This window comes from Hippichthys cyanospilos, chromosome 6, assembly GCF_059441005.1.
Source record: "Hippichthys cyanospilos isolate Australia breed blue-spotted pipefish chromosome 6, RoL_Hcya_1.0, whole genome shotgun sequence".
NCBI classification, from domain to species: domain Eukaryota; kingdom Metazoa; phylum Chordata; class Actinopteri; order Syngnathiformes; family Syngnathidae; genus Hippichthys; species Hippichthys cyanospilos.
The window spans coordinates 15,744,351-15,767,765 of record NC_142374.1 but is presented as its reverse complement, the minus strand read 5'-3'; the positions used below and the strand labels follow the sequence as shown (position 1 = coordinate 15,767,765).

Below are 23,415 nucleotides of genomic sequence, written 5' to 3'. Positions count from 1 at the left end.
TTCACCTGGCAGACTGAAGAACAGGGGAAACATGTATGGTCAGTACATGTATGTGTATTCTCTACTCCCCTACGACTTTTAATCACGATAGATAGATAGATAGATAGATAGATAGATAGATAGATAGATAGATAGATAGATTTCTATTCAATGGCTATTCATTTGAATAAGTACTTGAAGCAATAAAACATCTTTTCAAGAGGCTCAAAAGCCTTACAAGGAATTGATGTTGAATGAGAGCTAAGGATATACCATACTTAAGCTATTTTCAGCAGTAAAAAGTTAACATTTTGTCTGTAGTTAATTTTCAAGAGTTTATTGTCATATGCATAGTAATACTACACAATTAAATGAAGCAGACTACATTCCACAATCGAGCAAATAATAAAGTAGGCAAGAAAACGACATTAAAAAAACAGTTATCGAGCAATAAGGGCAGTAATAATGAACTTCTAATAAATGAATAGATTTACATTCTAAGCATATTATGGAGTAGATTGAGTGGAAGCAACTGTATGCAATATACATACATACATGTAGTGTTAAGTATTATGTATTTATAAGCTTTCCTGCTCTGTGCAGGATTTGTAAGGTGCAGGTATGCACAACTATTTTTCATCATAACCTTTAAAAACACAAGTTTCCAATTACATCGCATGTGCTCAAGGCTCAAGTAATGACCAATCACTGTTTATCTTTTGTGAGGTTTTGTAGAGTTGGTCATGTGACCTTCACAAGCTGAGCTGTGACTCATCATTACCTGAGCCCTGCACAGATGTGGTCATTTTCAGTGGACGGCAAAATCATTTTAAAGGTGTTAACTTTATATAAACGATAATTTAGTTATGAAATGAATTATATACAAACATTAACTTCATAAACTTATGAAAAGAGCCAAGCAATTTAGTATCACCCTGTCTGCCCCCCCAAAATTGACAAAGGAATACAGCTATCACAAAATACCTCAAACGTTGTTGAGATAATTACGTTGAAACAATTTTATCCAGCCTATTTGTTTTATCGATTTTGAGAATCAATTATTCGCGGGTGTTCATGAATCATCTCCCGATAATGGATTAACAATTATTAATAATGAATAGGCTTATATACGGATATGCGTTGCAGTTAACGCAATGTTTTGATACATCTTAAAAAGAATAGAACGACGTTCACCAAATGAAATTGAATTCGATCTCAGTAGGTTTACGTCAGTGTTCGCAGTGGAGGAGAGCCGCTTTCAATTTTTTTTTTTTCCAACGTATACGAGACGTCAGGGATGCTTTCTGATGTGTGATTCATGGCAAGTCACCGCCAGACCACTTTCGGTAAAGCAAGGAGGGCTGAAGTAGCAGACGACGTGAGGAATTGGTCACGAGTGGGCGTGGCTTAGGCCACACACAGGTGGCGCGCTCCTTCTCTGTCCGTGGTGCTGAAAGCTCTCACTACGGACCCGGACCTGCTCCATCAACCCCTCCATTATATCCCCCACGAGCTCTTCCCCCCAGCTTCTTTGACAACTTGACACGTTCGTCTTTCTTTATCGGCCATTGGATCTTTAAAAAATGGCTCTGCGTGGATTAAGAGACTGCGCAAGGCAAAAACGGACTTACTGGAGCGCCGCTTTGTGACTGGAAGTCTTCGCACGCTGAACGTCTTCGTCCTCTCCTCAGACCAGCTTTGTTGGATCTCTCGGATATCCCGACGTTTCTTTTGGACAAACACAAGGAGAATTACAATTATTCGGATTATACTAAAATTATGTACTTTGTGTTTATTATACTAGAATAATCGCGCAGATCATTATTTTTTTGGGGGGTGGAAATGGAGTCCGAGAGCAATGTGGGAGCTGTTCCAACCACGAAAGAGGGGCTAAAACAAATTGCGGGAAAGGCCCTCGGAGGTCTGTACAGGTAAGGTGAATATGTGCCATTTAGTATGTTTTAAGGCGAATAAAAAATATTGCTTTTGTTGTGAATATTAGAAAGAAATGTGCACATATTTGCTTTATATCCAAATCAAAGAAAACGCACGGTGCATGTATGGGAATTATCATTCACGGGAAGGTAACAGGATGTAGACAGCATGCGAATATTTAAGGATCATATATTTCCCAAGAGGATGACCCCCCCCCCCCCCTTCCGCAGCTGTGCGTTTTTTTAATGAACGAAACACAAGCAGTCGTGACACAAAGTCGGACGTGATATCTATTAAGGTTTATATTAATGCAAAATCAATGCCAGTCAAATGAATCGACTCTATTATTTCGTGACGAGACAACGAATTTAAATTATTTGGAGTTGACCCTTTTAACGAATTGTGTTAAGATGTCATGAAATCAAATAAGCGCTTTTTTTCCCTCCCTCCCTCTTTCTCCAAACATGCGTGGTGCATTTATATAAAAGAAGGGGAGAAACAGATTTTAAACTCTCATTTACTCCCAAGCTGGAAAAAAAAAAAACGTGACTCAAAGGTGTGAAAGAAAAAAAAATCTGCTGTAGGCCCTCTTTTTCTCCTGGGCCTGCATATCGTCATCTTTGCTATTCTGAAAAAATGTTTTAGGAGTACAACCACCGTAAATACTTCATGTTTCTTAGTGCAGTGACTTAAAGAGATATTTGCGGCAAAAAAAAAATACCGCAGTGAGGCTGTTGTTGCTGCAATGCGGTTTGAAGGTCATTGCCTTTTCGTGGAGGGAATGAAAAGAATTTTCAATTAAACGAAAAACGTGTGCTTTTGAGGGCAGCGTCCCCCCCCCGACCAAAAAAAAAAAAAAAAAAAAAAAAGAAAAAAGAAGAAACATGCAATTTGTGGATTTTCTTACACATCTTGCACATCTCATTGGCCTGCAACATAAATGACTACGGGACTTATAGCACGACGTTCATTTTTTAAATTTTAATTTCTTCTTAACATTATTCTTTCAAATCCGCCTCGTACATCCACACAGGAGGCTGGAAAAGCGGCAGCAGACGGGCGAGGCCATTGAGCTGACCGAAGATGGGCGGCCCCGGGCCGAGCAGGGCCGCAGGGGGCCCCTGTGCGACTGCACGTGTTTCGGACTTCCGCGCAGGTACATCATCGCCATGCTGAGTGGCCTGGGCTTTTGTATCTCTTTCGGCATCCGCTGCAACCTGGGCGTGGCCATCGTCAGCATGGTCAACAACAGCACCATCCACCAGAACGGCAAGATCATCATTAAAGAGGTGAGGGGGTGGAATCAAGCCCCGCCCCCTCGAGTTTGGGGAATCCCTGCTATCTTCACTACGACGATATGTTCCTATTTATTTTTTGTTTGTTTTTTGACAGAAAGCTAAATTTAATTGGGACCCCGAGACTGTGGGGATGATTCATGGCTCCTTCTTCTGGGGTTATATCGTCACCCAAATTCCAGGGGGATACATTTCTTCCAGACTGGCTGCCAACAGGTCATTCACAATTCTATTTGTTATTAATTGTGTCATGCTATACCGTAAAACAGAATGTAGAAAATGACGCTTTTTTTTGTTAAAAGAAGCAAAAAGTAGTGTTAATAATACACGCAAATAACAACAAAATGTCCTTGTGCGTTTTCTTTTATAGTCCTTGTTGAGGTGTTTCTTATACTCTAATAGACGAAATCATAAGACACAAGCCGCAAGTAAATTACAGTTAATATCTACAAAATATTTAGAGCACGTACAGGTATGTGTACACTTATTTTCCAGGTTGTGGATAAAATACTCTTCAAGGTTTGGAGGTCACTAGAATATGCTTTACTTTTCCAATGAAGACAACATTAATGAAAAATTCTGTCTAGAACAGCGGTCAATATTGTTTGACAAGAACTACTGTACTTCTTATGGAGATTTGATGTTCACTTCTGACATAACAATCTTCCTTAAATTACCCTTAAATAAATATAAAATGCATTATTAACCCATTCGATGTCATCCAATATGATTCATTCAATCCCAAAGACAGATTTTTAAGTATCTTTCAAGACATTCAATCCTAGGTATTTATTCATTTATTTCAAGTGTCGATGTAAAGGAATTAACATATCTGTGTCTCTAAAAACACCAATCATGTTTTTTTCCCACATTTAGTATTTGACCAGAATTCTACATATCAACATTTTATTCAATTACAGCATGAATACTACTGTAAGCACTTTACAACAGTTTTTGTGGAAAAAATGAAATTGTCTGCAGCTGGACTGTATGCTGTGTAACAAAAACAATTTGAATCCGTTTTTTTTTTTTTAATGATTTAACCGAATTGTATCAAAATCGTATCGCATCATATCGTATCAAAAAGTATTGCACTCAAAAAGAAAATCTTCATTTTTATAAGCAATGTTTAGGAAGTTGTGCAAACAATTGGCTTGGATGTTTGGATTACACTAGTGCCTGTCAATTATTCGCCAAGCTCCCGCCCACCCTATGCGCTGACTATAAATAAGATTATTATTATAAAAAAATATATAGTGATACCTAAACCTGCATCCATTTTAACATTAAAAATAAGAAAATAGCAATATTAATCAACTTTCAACAACTGTGAATTTTTTTTACAGCGTTCGTACGGTTTACAGCTTAGTCTAAAACTGAAAAAAAAAAACCAAAACAACCAAGTGCCTGAAACAAACTGAAAAAAAAAAAAAAAAACAAGTGCCCGAAACAAAAAAAAACCCCTAAAAATAAAGAAAATCCTTATTTCATCGCAATTACACATCACATGCCAAAAACAAAGCCTTTTCCCTGGGGTCAGCCCCTGGCACCACCTCACAGGCCCCCAGGGGGGCCCGCCCCACTATTTGTGACGCACTGGGTTTACACACAACTTAAAGTCACAGTTTTTTGTTTTCTAATTAAAAAAAAGCATAAAATACATTGTGCAGATACACGAAGCTCCATTCAGCCACTAGTAACACTAACTCATATGACAAGAATTAATGGCCTTATGCAGTAATTTTATTAATTGTGTCATGCAACGCATTCTTTAAGTCAAAAGTAAAGATTTTATAACAATATATTTACTGATGACCACTGATATTCCTGGGGAATCGGTACCAGGCTGGCCAGTGAATAGTGTAAATCTACAAATAACTGACAGTTTTTGAAAAGCATGTGAGGAAAGGAAAGGTATTTTATTCATTGTAATTTTTAAAAACTAATCTGTAATCTGTAATTTATTCTGCCAAAAATTAACATCGGCCCAAAAAAATGAATGTAAATCTGGCCCTAATTATTATACAAAGTGTAAATTATAAGAAACTTCACAATGATTGTTGGATACTCCTGGTGTATCTAAATTGCTATTGTCATATTAAAATTAAAAAAGCTGACAAATACACCAATTTCTCCCATCTCTTCAAGTAAATATATACAAATTTGAGCTATGTTCACGTGAGCTTGTGTCTTGAAGGAAACCCCAGCTAGTAGATAAAAGTGAGGATTTGGCTGACGCCCGCCAGGCGTGCCTCCAGCCTCCCTCCATGTTAATGAGCTCCCACGGGAGACAGCGTGTCTAATCCTTTATGTTCACATGTAGGCATGGTGACCGCACCAGCCAAGGCCCTGTGCGAAATGCGGCTGAGACTAATAACTGTGGGATGATTCCCATCCATGCAGCATGATTTCCACAATTAATTCAACAGGGACAATTATAGATAGGATACAATGAAAGAACAAACGATGAACTGGTCTATGAGTGAAAGCAATCATTAATAATGTATAAAAAAAACAATGGGATAGTTTACAAATACACGTTGCACAGATCTCAGAGTCCTGCTTCTGCACACATGTAGTTAAAAAAAACAGCCAGTATGGATTTTAAACGGTATAATAAGGTAATGCAAAGATCAATATTGCTGCAAGTAGCCGTGGAGCAAATCATGTTGCCAAGTAAGCTGAGCCCAAGGATGCCTTCTGCTCCAAAGCACCTTCCTTTTCCTGCATATGTGTAACATCCAATTAAGATTGAATGTTGTACTTTAACAGTTGATAGTGAGACATATTTTCTTTACTTAGTATGCAATGTGGAATATAATCACGATGCATAATGGAACACAATGTTCGAAGATGTTTTTTGTTTTTCTTTTGAAATAATAGAGAAATAAATAAATCCACTGCAAGGTCAAACTGTTGCTATCATCAGTGATTCTTACATAGGAATCTTCAAAGTGACACTGTGTAAGATTTAGACCGTTTTTCATTCAAAATGAATCAATTCAATTATTATAAATGTCAAAAACTTGCAAGTAAATGACCAACAGTATGCTTTAAATTTAATAAAATGTCAAGTCATCATTAAATTATGTCACATGAGGTGTGGCACTCCTCTAATATTATACAGTATAAATATTCTAAACATACATGTCAATATAGCTTTTTAAAAAGGGACCTTCTTCTTTACTCTGCTGATTTCTTTTTCTTATGTGCTCAGCGATGTTTGTTAACATTCAACCAATTTGTCCGCGCAGAGTTTTCGGGGCTGCAATCGTGCTGACATCCACCCTGAACATGTTCATTCCTTCTGCGGCTCGTGTTCACTATGGGTGCGTCATCTTTGTGAGGATATTACAAGGCTTGGTTGAGGTACTGTTCCATATTGACCTTTTAATATGGTTTGAAATTAAAAAATAGGATGTCTCATTATCGAGCGCTGGCGACGGACGCCTCCCCTGATGAAAGACTCCTGACATTCTCGATTTAATCACCTTTTATTTCTATTATGAATCAACCCTTTCATTGTAGTGCACACGATTGCCAGAGCGGTCAACAAAGAGTGAATCGCGGGGCTTATGGGGTGTACTCCACCAACTGTTCACACAGAACAAAAGAGCTGTGGACAAAAACACTCAATGCGCGCAGCTATCGCAGCTCAATAGAAAAATTCATTTGCCATTATGAGACTGAAGGTTATTTGGTTTTGTTCGGCTACATACTGCCACTTCAATGGCTTGGTGACCATGAGAGAGGGCGAGAGACGGCTGTGCGGAGCCCAGCTCCCACTTATTACTGCAAATTAAACATTAGCATTTGGGCCTGTCTCCCTTTGCAATCCCCAGCAATTTGTGTCTATCAATAGTTGATTGTATGCCACTTAGCAGCTAATGAAGATTTAATGATGATTTTTTTTTTCGTTTCTCCATCAAGTGGCAGTCGACTTGAATTTATACGCACTCTCACTTCACCTATTAGTTTCCATTAGAGAGGTCAGCTAGAACCATGTCACGCTCTTGGTTATCAGTTCTAATTTGTCACCGGCACGTTTACCACGGGACTGCAAGCGGTATCTTTACATGTAGTGTAAATCAGTTGCACTTATTTAATAAAAAATACAGAGTGGTAGGAAAACTGCAGTACTAGCATCATAAAAAATGGTAATGATTGATTACTGCTCACCATTTTTCTGGGTTCCGTCTGTGGCACTCAAAAGCAGAGCCCTTAGTAGGCATGGGACCATATACGAATTGGATGATATAACCTTGAGCAAAAAACATCACAGCTCTAAAAAATATAATACTAACAGCAATAAATGCTCTTTTATGACGATGACTGCTCGCATCCCACCTTGAGCGATTATCACATAAACCGCTCTGTGAAAGTAGCATAAACATTTTTGTCACATAACCCACAGTAGTTAGTTGCAGTCACAACATTACAGTGGTACTGAAGCCCACAAACCAGGAGGTGGACGATGACTGCTGCAGCTAAAAAGGACTCACAGTTGATACACAATGAGAGAAGGCACCTGCTGCACATTGCAGTTGCACATTAAGGAAGACGGCGCAGGAGAAAAAAAAAAAAAAACTTACCGGTTTTGACAGATTTGGACAGTTTTAAATAACCGTGACTGTCAAAATCGTGATATATTGCCAGAAGGGTTTCTGGCCCATGGAAATTTTGATGTCATTGTCGGTCAACAACAAGTAGGAAAATGGCTGCAACTGATTGTTATGCTCCCATTTGCAGGGAGTGACTTATCCAGCATGTCATGGAATCTGGAGTAAATGGGCTCCACCACTGGAAAGGAGTCGTCTGGCAACCATCTCTTTCTGTGGTACTTGACAAAGCAATTAGCATGTCTGGGAATGCCTTCCACCTATGACATACTTCGATTCATAATTGCATACCATCTCTCTCTAAAGTGTGTTTACGTCTCCTGGAAGGTTAACACTGTCCACAGGGTCTTACTCGTGAATAAAGAAGCCAGGGATTATATCCGACTGGCTCATATTGTTTGCCCCGCGCAGGATCCTATGCCGGTGCGGTCATAGCCATGCCTTTGGCTGGGATTCTGGTGCAGTACACAGGATGGTCATCTGTCTTCTATGTGTACGGTTAGTGAACCTCATATATCATTTAAGGCAAGGCTGAAAATAATGTTTCTTTTTCATCAAGAGTTTTTTTAAATTAAAAATATGACTACGGAACATTTTTATTTATTATTTTATTAAAAAATGGGAATGAAAAAACATCTCTAAAATCTTATAACGAACAAAGTCGACAGTATATTTATTAAAATATTTGTATTGCCAAATTAATATAAATTTAAATTCAAACTTTGTATTCATGACAGGGTCGCATGGTCCTATAGCTAAGCAAAATTGATTTTAAAAATAAAGATGAGATGTATAATTTTGAGAACCATTTTTATGCTGATCTCAAAGGTCAAAATACAAATCCAGGGATGAGTTTCGAATTTTAAAATAAAAGGGAAAGTAAAACCATAATTCATTTTCGGCTTGTGGTCCTATTTAGCTGTGTGTACTGTACTCATTTTTGTGTACAGTACTGTATGTATATCTTTTTTCCTGCCGCTCAAATTTAGATACGTTCTGCGTTTGCACAGTTCCAGCCTGGCTTTTGTGAAACGTGAACTCGTTTAACAATTACATATGAATTTCTGGTTAGCTTAGCAATTAGCATTCCTTCTTAATATCACCACCCCTTTGCAAGAGCAAAACTTTTCAGAAGTTCATCTTATTTGCAACAAGAAGCAATGATTACAGACAGATGTGGAAAATCAGGTCCAGAAATGAAAAACTCTGCCACAGTTTGGCTTTAGCCACATGTGCTTTGACTTTAGCTGTTCATGTTCATTTGACTGCAAGTTGATTCGAAGCACCTGTGGCTAAAGCCAAACTGAGGCAGGGTTTTACTTTCTGGACCTGGTTTTTCTCATCTCTGATTATGGACTGAGTATGGAACGACGCCACAAAGTGTTTAGCCGCAGCGGACGCCAGCCGTGTCTAGATGCTAGCAGGCTGCTTTGACCCCGTATGAAGTTAGATGTGGTCTACTTCGCATCGTCTTTTTTGGGTGCAATTGGAGCTTTCAATCCTCGCAGGTACCTTTGGTTTGTTCTGGTACATATTTTGGATAATGGTGTCCTACGAAAGCCCGGCCGAGCACCCGACCATCTCAGAGGAGGAGCGCCGTTACATTGAGGAGAGCATCGGCGAAAGCGCGCAGCTGATGGGTGCCATGGAGGTCATTTCTCCATCTTACTCAAGGATTTTGTATAACTCGGAATATCCAGTCAATTTTCTTTTTTTCCCCTCAATTTAAATTAGAAATTCAAGACCCCCTGGCGAAAGTTCTTCACCTCCATGCCCGTCTATGCAATTATTGTGGCCAACTTCTGCAGGAGCTGGACCTTTTATCTACTGCTCATCAGCCAGCCTGCATACTTTGAAGAAGTGTTTGGTTTTGAAATAAGCAAGGTAAGACTATTAACCTAGAACCACAATTAGAGAGCTTTGTTTTTTTCTCCTTTGAGAGGCCTTTGTACCCAAAAAGAAACAAATTTGAAATGCTTGAGAGATTTATGGCGTCCAAATCAGTGAGTATTTCATCTTCAAACCGAATAATCTCATCTCCCTCATGTGATAGAGGCATGAATCAAGCTTGTCTGGCAGTCGTGATTCAAACTGAGGAGGAGATTGTGTTATTGCTGAGAGTGATATATGTCTTAGACATTAAACCCCAGCACGCACACACACACACACACACACACACACACACACACACGCACACACTGAATGAATCATCTTTCTTTCATGTGTACTTTCCAGGTTGGAATAGTGTCAGCGCTCCCGCACCTGGTCATGACCATCATCGTGCCCTTAGGAGGCCAGTTAGCCGACTACCTACGTACGCACAACATCATGTCCACCACGACGGTCCGCAAGATCATGAATTGTGGAGGTGAAATATTGTGTGCGTGTGCAAAAAGTGAAGTGATGACAGCATGCATTGCTTACACCATGTGTCTGGGTGATTTTAGGATTTGGAATGGAAGCCACCCTCCTCCTGGTGGTGGGTTATTCTCACAGTAAGGGTATAGCCATCTCCTTCTTAGTGCTGGCCGTGGGCTTTAGTGGCTTTGCAATATCAGGTAAGACATTTGAGTCATTCAATGCCAAGGACGTATTTTCACGTTTTTTAAGAGTCCAGACAATAAATCTGAAATATTTAGGTATTAAATCGATGCTTAGTGACATAAAAGACAATGTAACCACAGTGAGCATTGATAAATACACTCAAAAATTAGACTACTAAAACTTCATTCCTCCCTCCAGTCTCAGACAAACATGCATTTATAAGTACAAAAGTGCCAAAAGATTTTTTTTGTATACAATACACATTTTGGTAACTTGGCACAATGAGATAAACATTTACTTTTCTATTGCAAATTAGGCTTTTATGCTATCAAAACTACAGGTTACCATAGATTTGGTAGCAAAACAAACACAATGCTGAATTAGCATATGATAACTAGAAAATATTATACTGTACCTTTTTTCTCAGTATTAAATTTAAACGTTCTCGTCACAGGCAAAATCGAACGATGTCTCTTAAAAATCATGTTGAATATCCGGCTTCTAATACGTCGCACTATCATCAAAAATCCTCTTTGATTCATGTTACTGTTGTATCATTATCAGTCCCAAAGTCCTGTCAATCAATTCTGATCTCAACTGCAGTTGATCTAAAATACTATCTAAAATCTAAAATACTGTACTTATTTACATCAAGAAAAAAATGTACATCAAATGTTATGCTGCTGTTTACAGGTGTTTGAAAATTTCAATGCAAATTTTTGTTGTTTGTAGGTTTCAACGTCAACCATTTAGATATCGCTCCACGCTACGCCAGTATCCTTATGGGCATCTCCAATGGCGTGGGGACCCTGTCAGGGATGGTCTGTCCTCTGATCGTGGGAGCCATGACAAAGAATAAGGTGAGCTATTTTTGGTCTGCCACATAGCGAACAGAATGCTAATGCAGGTTGAGGGCTTTTGCATTTCATTTTGAATGAACATAGTCAAACCATCTCTTCTAAGTCTAATCATCTTTATCCTTGATGACAACATACATTTACTGTGTTTCAATGTCTGTTTTTGGCATTCATTAAGCGCCTTGATATCTTTAAATTTTGAGAGGTGACTTCAGACAGGTTTATAAAATTTAAAGAGGTTTTGCTTATCAGTTTTAACGACTATATGTTTAGAAAATCTCTACTCATATGGTCTCAAAAACACAGTGCATGATAATATTTGACCACTTTTCATTTGGATTAAAAATGGCAAATTCTGTCCATGTTTTCATTCCACTTGTCCATATTAGGGTCATGGGTGTGCAGGAACAAAGGATGCAACGAGTCCTCGAGTAATTTCAATACTTCTGTTTGGAAAAAAACGCTTGAGACATTTTTTTCTTGCTCCAGAGACCTGCTTATTAGTGTACATGTCAGAAAAAGTATGTCGAATTGTAGCAGCAATTCTTAATGGTCTACATCACAGTAAAACACATTAGAAACACAGTGACATGGCCAACTTCCAAAAAAACCCCTAGTTTACCAGTCTGATACACTTTTATACTGAAGTTGTTCCCGGTAAAAGGTCGAGGCATAACAACTTCACCAGTCTTTCTACTGGAACTGTTGCTCTCACTGCAAATCAAATTTGAAATGACTACATTCACATTAACCGTATTTTCCGCACTATAAGGCGCACCGGATTATAAGGCGCACCCCCAATTAATGACATATTTTAAAACTTTTTCCATATATAAGGCGCACCCTCAATTAATGACATATTTTCAAACTTTTTCAATCATAATATAGTAATACTCAAAGTAATAACAATAACTCAAATAATAACTAAGCTCTCAATAGCATAATAACTCAGTCAATATGAGCAAACTTGTTCAACTGTAAACACACAAAAGAAACAGGTATAGCTTACTATATCAGTTCATTCCCCATCTACCAATCCCAATCTCAATATTTATCTACATATAGGGCGCACCTGATTATAAGGCGCACCATCAGCTTTTTTTTTTTTAAAAAAAAGGCTTTTAGGTGCGCCTTATAGTGTGGAAAATACGGTAAGCACTTTTTAGCATTTAGCAGGAGAAAAACTGAAGCTGTTCCAATTATGTGAGCCTAAAAATGTCTTAATCTGATCTTTGTGTGATATTTTTTATAAAAAGTGTTGTCTTAATTATTAAATAACTTCTGTGAGCCTTTGAACTTTGACAGGTTCTAACCCCTCTTTCTGGTCCCAGACTCGGGAAGAGTGGCAGTATGTCTTCCTGATTGCCTCCCTGGTGCATTACGGGGGCGTGGTATTTTACGGCATCTTCGCATCCGGGGAGAAACAGCCGTGGGCCGACCCCGAGGAGACCAGCGAGGAAAAGTGCGGCTTCATCGATGAGGACGAACTGGCCGAAGAGACAGGTGACATCACGCAGGGTTACGGCGCCATGGGCGGCGCCGCTAAAAGCTACGGGGCCACCGCACAGCTCAATGGAGGATGGGTGCAGGACTGGGATAAGACGGAGGAGTACGTTCAGGAACCGGCCGGGAAAATGTATTCAGAACGTGGCTACTCCTAAAAGCATATATCTCCAATTCCCATCAATGATTGCACAATCGAACATCATAGATAGAGAAATCCATTCTGTGTATTCTAGTTGTACTGCCGTCCTAGTTTCTAACGGCTGGTGTAAAGGGAAGTTTACGTTAGATCCTCACACACTTCTCATTATATCTACAGTCAGCATAGAGAGGTTTCAAAACAAGCTGCAGGCCAATGTTGTAGTCTTTTAGGCACACAAACCTCATACGTTTACTTGAACAACATGAGCCAGACGACACTGCAGTAGACCGTCACACAAGGTCTCTCTCTTATTGCACTGAAACTATCATAAGAATTCGAAAAGTTCAAAAAAAAAGATGATATTGTGTTTTATGTACTGTATATACCTGTATACTGTTTCTGTGAGACTATTGTGGATTTGGGTCGTTGATCTGTGTTTAACATTGATATAAAAAGGCCATATTTTTCATGGACAGCACCTTTTCAGGGAGATGTCTGCTTGCAAAAAAGGTCTCCTCCTCATCGAGGGAGACCTGTAATACTCTCAAAGACAAAAATAGGGCGAGTGAACCTTAGGATTGTAGTGTGTTTGTTGCATGACTTTGCGCCAATCAATGTTGAGATGCAGCGTTGTCTTCATTCATCCGCCTGCCATCCTAGAAAAGAAACTTTGTGCAACAAGATGGCGAGGTGAGACAAATCAGAAGCCTTTCAGAGGGCGGTTGTTCATTCAAGTTTGATGTGCACTGCAATAAATCCTGTGTAACGGCTGCTAAACGCCAACTTTTGTTTTTGTAACGTAACCCTTGGGCTTGCTGTATCAAACTGTTCTTGTTTGAAGTCACGTGATGATCATGATCATGAGATGTGCGTTTTGAACAATTGCACCCGTGTCTCGAGAATCCAGCTTTAGTGCTCATGGTGCTGACTTTTGGCAGTGAGGAATGCAGTACTGTATGTGGACCACTCCTTTGGTGTTTCTTGCTTGTTCTCGCCCGAGCTACTTCATGGACCCACGAGCGGACCGCGTTCATTCATAAAAGGCTCTTCCATTTGAATTTCTTTGCCACTTTGTTCAATCATTTGCTCTATGAAACCTGCAAGGATGTTCAAAATATATGAATATTTAAGAATGTTTAAGACGACCAAAAGATGTTATCATGGCCTTGTGCCTAAAGTCAATGTATACAGATAAATGTGATTTTATGGATACAAATATTGTGTTTAACAAAGAGGTATGTTGATGTTGGAAAGTGCTATCAAAAATTGCTCATTTTATATATATAAAAAAGACACCACAAAAGGCATTCTTTTGTCTGCATCTTTTCATCCCTTGTGGAGGTTTAGTGATGATTCTTCAGGTGTTTAGCAAGCAAACCAGTTAAGCACCTCCTCGCCCTATTCTCTCCACATTTCTCATTAGCAAATCAATGGCAGTAGTCTCAGGGGTCCAAAGCACGGTATTGGACTCAGTGGCTTGGTAATTGGAAGACGCAGGGAGGAACAGCAATTTTAATTGGACGACTGGAGTTTACAAGCCAAGAGGAAACATGATCTTGGGTATAGGACCGGGCAATATGGCCCCAAATATAACATCTTGATTTTTTTTTTCAGTCAATCGCGATTTTCATTATTTTTAATCAAAGTAATGAACCCAACAAACATTATTCTAAAGGAGGTTTGATTGAGGATAAAATTGTTTTTCAATTTTGTGCAAAATGTTCAAAGAACAATAGCGTATACAAATTTAAAATCAGTTTTAATGTAAGCTTATTCAAAGCTTGTGCAAAATCTAAATCCATGAATGAATTACAGGATTTTTTTTTTCCTAGTCCAAGTATACAACACTAACCAAATGGTCTTCGCTACAGTTGAGTGACTCAATGACAACAGAGGGCATTCTACTGCATTTGTGCAGCATGTGCAGACTTACAGTAAAGTGTGACGCACCTAAAACACCTCAGGATGTCCTTCTCCACACCTCTGAGGTCAGTTGTGCTACACGCAGCACATATTGACCCGACTCCAAAATTAAATCCAGTCACGAGACCGACAAATCGATACCTCCAGAGTGCAATCACGGATTACATAAAATTGTATCAATAAAGTTTCAATTGAGTTGACAACAAGAGGAGGTCACATTGCAGCTTTTATTTGCAAATTCAGGCCGACAGATCAAATCATCAACATAATGCCCAAGTCCGCAATTTTGCTGCAATCACATTTGCAAACCGTCAACAATTTTGGTGATTGATTGATTGATTGATTGATTGAACTTTAATTACCAGCATGCATTAGCCAGCCATTAAAGCAAATTGGCAAGCTCGTATTTGTGTATTCTTTACACATTTATTTTGTAGATCTTTTTACACATCAGTGCATTTGTGTGTTTATTTGTAATATAAAACCTCAAAAAATGGCAGGGACAAAAAAAAACTGAGAAATACAGTATCATGCTGGGGTCAATACTCAAAATGCGGTTTTGACTGTCCTCTATATTAAAAGAAGAAAACAACACAGAAACCCACAAGTTTTTTGTTTTTTTTTTAACATTGAAAGTAAGGAGAACACTGTATTGTAAAAAAATAGTGTCTTTTTAAGTAATCCTCGTATTGATGAAGTTAGAGCCAAACTTAAATGATTTACCTGCAGAAACCAAACAATGTAAAACAAAAATATCATCTGTTTTATCCAGCTGTCTAACTGATTTAAGGACTTTTTCACTCAATGTTAAATTTATACTTGTAAAAACAACAGCAAGAAAAAATGTTGCAGGACCAGTCCAAACCAGCTAAAAATGCAAGTATCTTTGTAAAAACAGCCCAAAACATTTTACAGGACCAGTCAAAAACAGCTTAAAATTATCGTGGTCTCAAACACATTAGGGGTCAAAACATTCTTGAAAATGCACAACTGTGAACGAAAAGTAATTCCAGTCCACAAACAAAACCATATAAAAAAAGTATAAAGTAATAAAATATCATCATCAATAAGGCTGTACGGTACACCATGTACCCCACCTCTTGCCCACAATCAGTTGGGATAGACTCAAGCTCATCCGGGACCATAACGAAGAAAAGCAGGAAGTCCTTTGTGCTCGTACTAATATGAGCAGCCATGTTCGTGCTTTGTCCAGCCCTACACTCAACTCCAGTGAAAGATTATTGCAGCTCACTTGCAAGGTGGTGAATAATTCAGGACAAAGATGGTGCCTATCCATTCACATACATCACTGAGAGCTTAACTCCCCTCCCCTTCACTAACAAGGATATGGTGGTTTCATGAATGGAATATATCACTGTGCCCAATTGTAACATGTACATCTGCACAATCTAATGAGATCCAATACAACAGCAAAGCAAAGCCGAGTTCTTTTGCAAAGATCGGGGCTTCATGAGTTTATTATTAATGTTTCCTTGCAGTGGTGGGATTCCCTATTGAGCATCCATCCACCTTGCAAACGTCACATGAGCAAACTCAGAAAAAAGGTAAACTGGGATTGGTCGTTACTTGAGCCCTGAGCAACTGTGATGTCATTTCCAGTGGACGGCAGATGGCAAAATGGCTGCTTCTTGAAATGGATAAAAAAATGATTTTGCTTCATAATTCGTATTCTACCTGAGCTTGGCAGAAGCTATATTTGTATTGTGGATGAGGGTTGATATCATATCATTGTTAACTGAGCTGCCTGATCGCAAGCAGCTCAAGCCACCAAGCAGCATGCAATAACAATAAATCTCAGTTCTTCCTAATCGCTTCGTCAGCCAAGAAGGTGGAGCAGGAGGAGCGTAAAAACCATCAACGCTCTCCACTGGCCACCTCCTCACTAGCGCACGCGTTAATTTGACATAAAACCCAATCGCGCCAAGTCATGTGGAACATGTTTTTCCTCCTGCCACACCAGTCACAGTGGTCATGGTTGTTGCACTGGTGACAAGCTTGTTAGCCATACGGCGGGTGCGCTGTAATTGGACTAAATTTGAAGTTGGGGTTTTCATTCATAGCAGGGAGCAAGTTGAATTCACATTGCTGACTTTTTGCAGCATCATGTTCATGTCAGGCCTTTGAAATAGTGAGAGAGCGGCTGACGTGGAGAGGATGGACTGTTGTTGGGTGTGTGGGGCAGGTGCAGTTTGGCTCCTGGGGGACTGTAATGGGATGAGGCCCCGTCCGAATGAGTGTTTGATGACGGGCTGGCACTCCTCTCCAGGGAGCGTGCCTGCATGCAATTATGCTGCTGGATGTGCTCCCTTTGCCAAATTGTAGCCTACAACCGCTACACGCTACAGCCCGCATGGCCATTCATTTTCTAATAATCCTCCATCAAGTCACCGGCTGTGATTACAAGTCCAAATTCCAAATGTAGCATAGAAGTAATTGGTGTTTTATGAGCCTATCGCGTGTGCTGTTACACCGCCTCCGGGCAATTGAATTGAACACCTCTTCCCATTAATAAAACAGTAATGGTTGCATGCCAGGAGCCCCCAATCAATTTCCCTTCCATACATTAAGGTAGCGCTCATCATGCATATGCTAAAGGATATTTTGTTAAGGATATAGGCTTGAAAAGTGTAAAACAGATTTTCTAACTGCGAGAAGCACAGCAGCAGGCGGCACCTCGTAAGCTTTCATCTGTGCTTACTTTCTCATCCTACTGAAACATTTATAGATACCAAACTTAGTACCCATATGCAGCAGGGAAGCTTTTGATGATGATTTTTTCTACTACTTTTTTTTGCCTGAGATTGCAGCATCAAATGTGCTATTTCTTCTTCTTCCGCCACAAAACTGGCTGAGATCCTGTAGTTTATATGTAAGCTCATCTGTCATAAGTTGATCCAGTTCCCCTCCCCCATCTCACCTTAGGGTGACAGTTCCATAGCTCTCCTCTCAGCAGTGTGTTCATATTGGTTATCACACATGGAGACAAAGGGGGAAAGCTGATAAGATTTTTTACAAGATTGCCTTTGTGATGCTGAAGCACTTCTGATCCAATGTAGATAAAATGTGCAGATAATGCAGAGAAATGATAGAAAGAAATGTGATTTGTAATTAATTGATCTTCATAAGATCTAGAATTTCTGAAGAAAACTCCATCTACTATCATTTAGAAATGTTGTATTATTGCGGCAGATCAAAAGATTGATGAACAACAACAAAGTGGCTTCAGTCATTTATTTTCCTTAATAGACTTTAACAGATGGAGTTGATTTGAGACTTGGAGGAATAGATCTGTTTTCTTTTGTCAATCGCCAAATAATTAGAAAACACAATGAAATAAAACATTTTCCATCCTGTCTGTCACAGACTTGCTCAAATTTGTGGTGTTCTTGAAAATAGTCTGGCAAGGAACGTTGCTATGGCTTCGAAAATTAACATTTTTGTTGCTATCTGTAATTGTGGCTTCAGTCCCAACAGGGTGCTTTGCATTTATGTGGTAGGCTAAACTGTACATGGCTGCTTGTGTTGTAGGCAAGCCCATTCTCAAAGTTGCTGTTGTGGCATTTTTTTTTCACTTTAAATTACCATTCACGAGACTGACAACTCTCACATGCTTTTCCATATTTATATATTCCTTTTGCTCCTGAACTTGCCCTCCACCCACAACAAGAGCCTATCAAGTTATGCCAAACACAAAGACAGCTAACCAAGTGTCCACTTCAGGATGTGATTGACCTTTGTTTTAAAACCCACAACTCATGCACAAAAATCCTGATGCATAAAACCAGATCTAATAAGCATATAGACAAGACAGCATAAAGTTAGAGATTTAAATATATTTTTTGAGTTCATGAAAGGATAAATGAATTAAAAAAAATCTCACTGATCTAATACCAAGTGATGTGTTTGTGTATGTTTAGCGCAATACAAATGTTGAAAGACGGTAGAGTGCAAGTTACTGCTTACCATAAAGAGTATTTCCATCAAAAGATGCCTGCACGATTTTTGGCCCTGAAAAGTTACAATTACATTAGAGTCAAATAATTAGCAAAATGTTGTGAAGAATGCATCAATAAAACAGTTCAAACTGGACATAAAGTGTTTCTGCAGGAACAGTACATCTCACCGGGAAGTCTGACGGAGCACTTTTATAAATTTTCCTGAACAGACCCATACACATTTATAACTTTGTAGAAACAAACAAATAAAAGGAGTTGTATATTTGCTTAATGATTCTCAGTGTGGGACACAGGTGTGACGCGTGGTCCCAACACCCCCACCTCTGTGATCTGTCACTGCAGGGGCCAGACGGGGCCAACACCAGAGCGGCTTAGGCGCGTGCCAAGGGAGGGCTGGAAAACCCTCACCACCCCCAACCAACTCACCCCTATTCAAACCACCAGATGGGGGCTGGAGCAGACCTTTAATGAATGCTATTCTTCAACACAGCAACAGACGCCCTCCACTTGTCTCCCTGCAGTTTGTTGCTGCACGCTGTCACAGAACCATATAAGGGGTGGGGGTGGCAAGACCTTTCCTCCAAGGACACTTCATTAAGAATAATCAAATGAGAACCAATATTTCTCCCCTCTAAAGGAAGTTAACAACTGCTGCAGACACAATTATCAAACCGGGCATTATTATCAGCTATGGCATTTGAAGGTCATTAAATGGAAATACAGTACTGTATAAAATTGTGCACTGAAGTCTGCATAGCGAAAGGTACGAAACAGTTTTGTGTGACGACATGTTTCATACGTTACAAACATTCTATTGGCGCTGCTCAGTGAAAAAAAAAAAATGCATGTACAGTATCACCTTTTTTGAAATCATACTCCTTCACTATAAATGACTACAGAAGTCAGAAATTCATTTTAACTGGTCTGGATTTTCTTGACAATGTGTTCTATGCAGCCCCGCTAGTCTGAAGACAGTATTCTGATTAATATTGTGTTGGCTCAAAATGAAATAAGCAGCAAAATTCACCTGTTTTTAATACATCTCAGGGGGCGGCCATTCTGCTACTTGCTGTGGATTGAAAATAACATCACACTTGCTCGGTCAGGTAATGACAAATTGCACTATCGAAATGTTATATACTTTTTTGAACACAAAAATAAACAATATGATCATTATTGTCAACATATCTTTTTTTCAATGTTTGTGTTAATCCCAGTTTTAAAATGAACACTGGATAAAAAGCTTACAAAAAAATAATGTTTTTTGACAGCTTTGTAAAAACATTCCAAAATGCCACAATCTGTCACCAGGTGTTTGTGTTTTCACTTTTCCAAAAAGATCTAAATAACGCATGTTATAGGGGGCCTATCGTATGATGGAATATACATTGTTCAGAATATTATCAAATGATTTGCTTACAACTATTTTTAAATCAGCTGAGGTGTGCTTCTTTTCATTTGCAGGCTGACAATCATCACCATGGCTACATTCCCAATATGCTCATGTGTCAGGCTGTGAAGAAAAATCTAAAAATAAACTAAAAGCGAGTCCAAAAGTCAATCTGTTTGTCAACTATGCTTGGAAATGTGCAAATTGTCTTTGGCCTTGCAAAATGACTAATTGATATTGGTTTGCCGCATCTACATGATGAAAATCCAATTGAGATCATTTGCATGTTTTTACAACACAGGAGCAGGTGAGATTCCTTTAATCATGGCTGCTTCCCCTTTTGTCAGCCACATATGTTCCTCCCGCCTCGGAAATAAATTGGTTGTGTACACGTGGGCCCTTACTCGTGACCCTTGTCTGTCACCGCGTGAATTGCTTTCACGGCGTGTTAAACGAGCCGTGGCTATGTTGGTGTTTGCATGCACGCGATGTCGGGGCCTCTAATCCATGGTGCAGCGCGCACCAGCTATTGTGCAGCCTTTGATTGAACACACAGGATGTTCCTAATTGATCCCTTGCCACAGAGGTGCTGTAGTCTATAAGCAGGCATGTGTGAATTAGTATTCAAGTCACCTGACTGACCCGTGTGAATTAGTATTCAAGTCTTCGGACTGACCCCGGCATGCTTGATTTTTACATCGCCTTTTTGTCACCGTACTTATGCCAATGGGTATATCTTATGTGTCTTAACAAAAGATGGACTGATGTGTGTGGGTTATTCTTGTGTGTGTGAGGGGGGTGCGCTTATTTTAAAACCGAAGGAAGCCAATAACTGATATTTTAAGGCCGATATTCATTTGTAACAACAAATTCCAAAAGATCGTTTGAATGCCTTGAAGCATGGTCATTAAACAAATTCGCATTAGGAAAATGTTAAAAGTTTTTATTGCTCATCGTTGTTTAAAATTCTAACTAAGAGTAACAGGTTCATCAGGAGTCGAGTCACGAAAAATATTTAAGATAGGTTTAATGCAATTCCATTAGTCTAAATGGCGTATTCTAGTATTGCATTTGTGGAATATAAAATTAAGTGGCAAAATCCATGTGTTTTTATCCATCTCAGGAGCTGTTTTGCCACTTGCTGCCCACCAAAAATGATATCAGAGTACCCATGATCAAACCTAGAAGACAGTTTAGCTGTGACATGTGACTGTCGTTATCTCAGATCGGGCTGGACATCTGCTGGGAAGGCAAGAATGCTCAGACATGGATGAATGAAGGAAAACATCTCTTTGGGAGTGTTTTTGGTGAGAAATTAGCATATTAGCATTGCTAAAAACACATGATAGAGGCTCTTAAATCTTCAAAGGAAAAAAAATTGTAAAACATTGTCTTGACATCACTTTTAAATTTCAATAAATTAAAATAAATCGCTCCCTAAAGTTTTCTAGAGTAGATTTGCCAAAATAGAAATATACAGCTGGAATGGTAAACCCTGAGCTTTGCTTTTACTTCAAACTGAAAAAAGCATAGAGCCTAAGCTCTAAGAAGCATCTTTTGAAAATCTAACTGAAATTTAAAATGAAAAAAAGATTTGCACTTGAACATCTTTTTGTAAATATGGTTTATTTTCCCTTTTAAAGAATCAATCTTAGTGTTTCTTTGATATAAATGTCCATTTTACAAAGGAGAAAAAACGCTGAGGGATTTTAATGAGGCTACAATAAATAAGTAAAGGTTAACCAAACCAACATTTATTAAACTATCCATCAAGCTTGTGCATTTCTGTTAAGATATCTCTCCACACACTTTGTCCTCTGACATCAATGTCTCCATCGGATATCCTCAAATCATTCAGTTCTTTCTCTGCAGTACTCCTCAAAGTGGGACATGCCTTGAACAAGACCTCAAAGTGCTTAGTCAATTTCTGAAAAGACACTATGGATCTTTTGCCATTTTGAACCCATTCGCCATTGTCCACGCAGTAATCCATATCTGCCGCCCACCTCTTAAGAACCTCACAGTACATGTCCCTAAATTTGACCTGTTTTTTGGCCAGGTCCTTAAGAAGAGATGTAGGCAGTGTGAAGCACATGTGTTGCAGTAGACTGTGTTTTTGCTGGAGCCAGTCCTGGAGAAAATCCACTGAAGCAGCATGCTCATTTTCTTCTGTCAGCAAAGCAGCAGCAAGGACCAGACACAAATGTTCTGCTTCTATGCATCCCTGGAGGACCGAGTCAAGAAAACGCTGTGCCCTGCACGTTTCGCCGCCTCGGTTCAGCAGGGCGTGAAGGCTCTTCAGCAACATGGTGGTCTGCACCTCGACACCGGCACTTGTCTGACCCGTGAGCGGGCTCAAGATCTTAAAAGCGGATTTGCATTGGATGATGCGACTGCAAAGCCCGGTGACATCCTGATACTCTCCTGGTTTGATGAGTGCCGGTTTTGTGGTCTCAAACAGTATCTTCAAGATGGAGAGGGGCAGATGAGGGTTATTCAGCAACCCTGTCAGCAAGAGGTGCTGGCATCGTGACAGGTCCAAAAAAGAGAGGTCAGCGTAGTCAGCAAAGACAGCTCGCAAACTGCTATTAGTTTGCTGCAATTGTATATCTATAACTCCACTTATTTGGGGGTTTTGGTGAAACTTGGAGAAAACGTGCTCGCAGTAGCAGGCCCAGTGAAAAGCTCGAGAGAGGGTCTGTCGGTCCCATAGACGCACGTCACCGCTCCGCGCTGCCACCGCCAGCAACTCAACCGTACTTGACAAATTCTTCAGCACCGCCTCCATGCGGCGCTCTGAAGACACAAAGTCGCAGTCGAGGAGCCCCGGTTCTCCGACTCCCACGGAAGACGGCAGAGTTAGCTCAAAAATGTTCTCCTCATGACAACCAACGCAGCGTCACCGAAGCTACACGCTAGCTAGCACGAAAGCTATCGTTCTAGCTAGCTAGCCATAATGAATGATAGCATGGTGAGTTCAAACGTCACATCGATTTCATGTGGTATCAAATAGCCGCGCTAGTAAATACAAACAACGTTTCTGGACTGTATGCATTTGTTGGCGTAAGACACTAAAAAAAAAAAAAACTCACGTTCTATTCGCCACTTTATCCATGTTTTGTATGGACCGCTTGGAATTTTGCGCATGCGCCATTGACAGCGGAAACGTGTAAAGTTCCTTCAGAATAAAGGCGATGTTAATCTGCGATCGGTATTTAGTAAAATGTTTCTTTTGGTTTTCATTAATTTGT

General features: G+C 39.5%; 2 protein-coding genes across 2 annotated transcripts; one reads left to right on the top strand and one right to left on the bottom strand.

The window, feature by feature from the left end:
- The first annotated feature begins 1,357 nt into the window (after window positions 1-1,357).
- slc17a6a (solute carrier family 17 member 6a) lies at window positions 1,358-14,181 on the top strand. The gene is made up of 12 exons (XM_088417142.1): window positions 1,358-1,910; window positions 2,948-3,203; window positions 3,307-3,425; window positions 6,464-6,578; window positions 7,959-8,046; window positions 8,240-8,326; window positions 9,337-9,479; window positions 9,563-9,712; window positions 10,064-10,196; window positions 10,276-10,386; window positions 11,105-11,232; window positions 12,561-14,181. Exons 1-12 carry the CDS (start codon window positions 1,822-1,824, stop codon window positions 12,888-12,890), a joined length of 1,749 nt encoding a protein of 582 aa, XP_088273268.1. The 5' UTR covers window positions 1,358-1,821; the 3' UTR covers window positions 12,891-14,181.
- Window positions 14,182-21,806: 7,625 nt separating this feature from the next.
- Window positions 21,807-23,303, bottom strand: fancf (FA complementation group F). The gene has a single exon (XM_088417144.1). The coding sequence runs from the start codon at window positions 22,950-22,952 to the stop codon at window positions 21,927-21,929; it is 1,026 nt and encodes a 341-aa protein (XP_088273270.1). The 5' UTR covers window positions 22,953-23,303; the 3' UTR covers window positions 21,807-21,926.
- Window positions 23,304-23,415: the final 112 nt, after the last annotated feature.

Coding starts and splice junctions, on each gene's coding strand:
- fancf (XM_088417144.1), bottom strand. CDS start 22,952: ATGGAGGCGGTGCTGAAGAATTTGTCAAGTACGGTTGAGTTGCTGGCG.
- slc17a6a (XM_088417142.1), top strand. CDS start 1,822: ATGGAGTCCGAGAGCAATGTGGGAGCTGTTCCAACCACGAAAGAGGGG. Junction 1,911..2,947: donor GCCCTCGGAGGTCTGTACAG/GTAAGGTGAATA, acceptor ACATCCACACAG/GAGGCTGGAAAAGCGGCAGC. Junction 3,426..6,463: donor TCCAGACTGGCTGCCAACAG/GTCATTCACAAT, acceptor TTGTCCGCGCAG/AGTTTTCGGGGCTGCAATCG.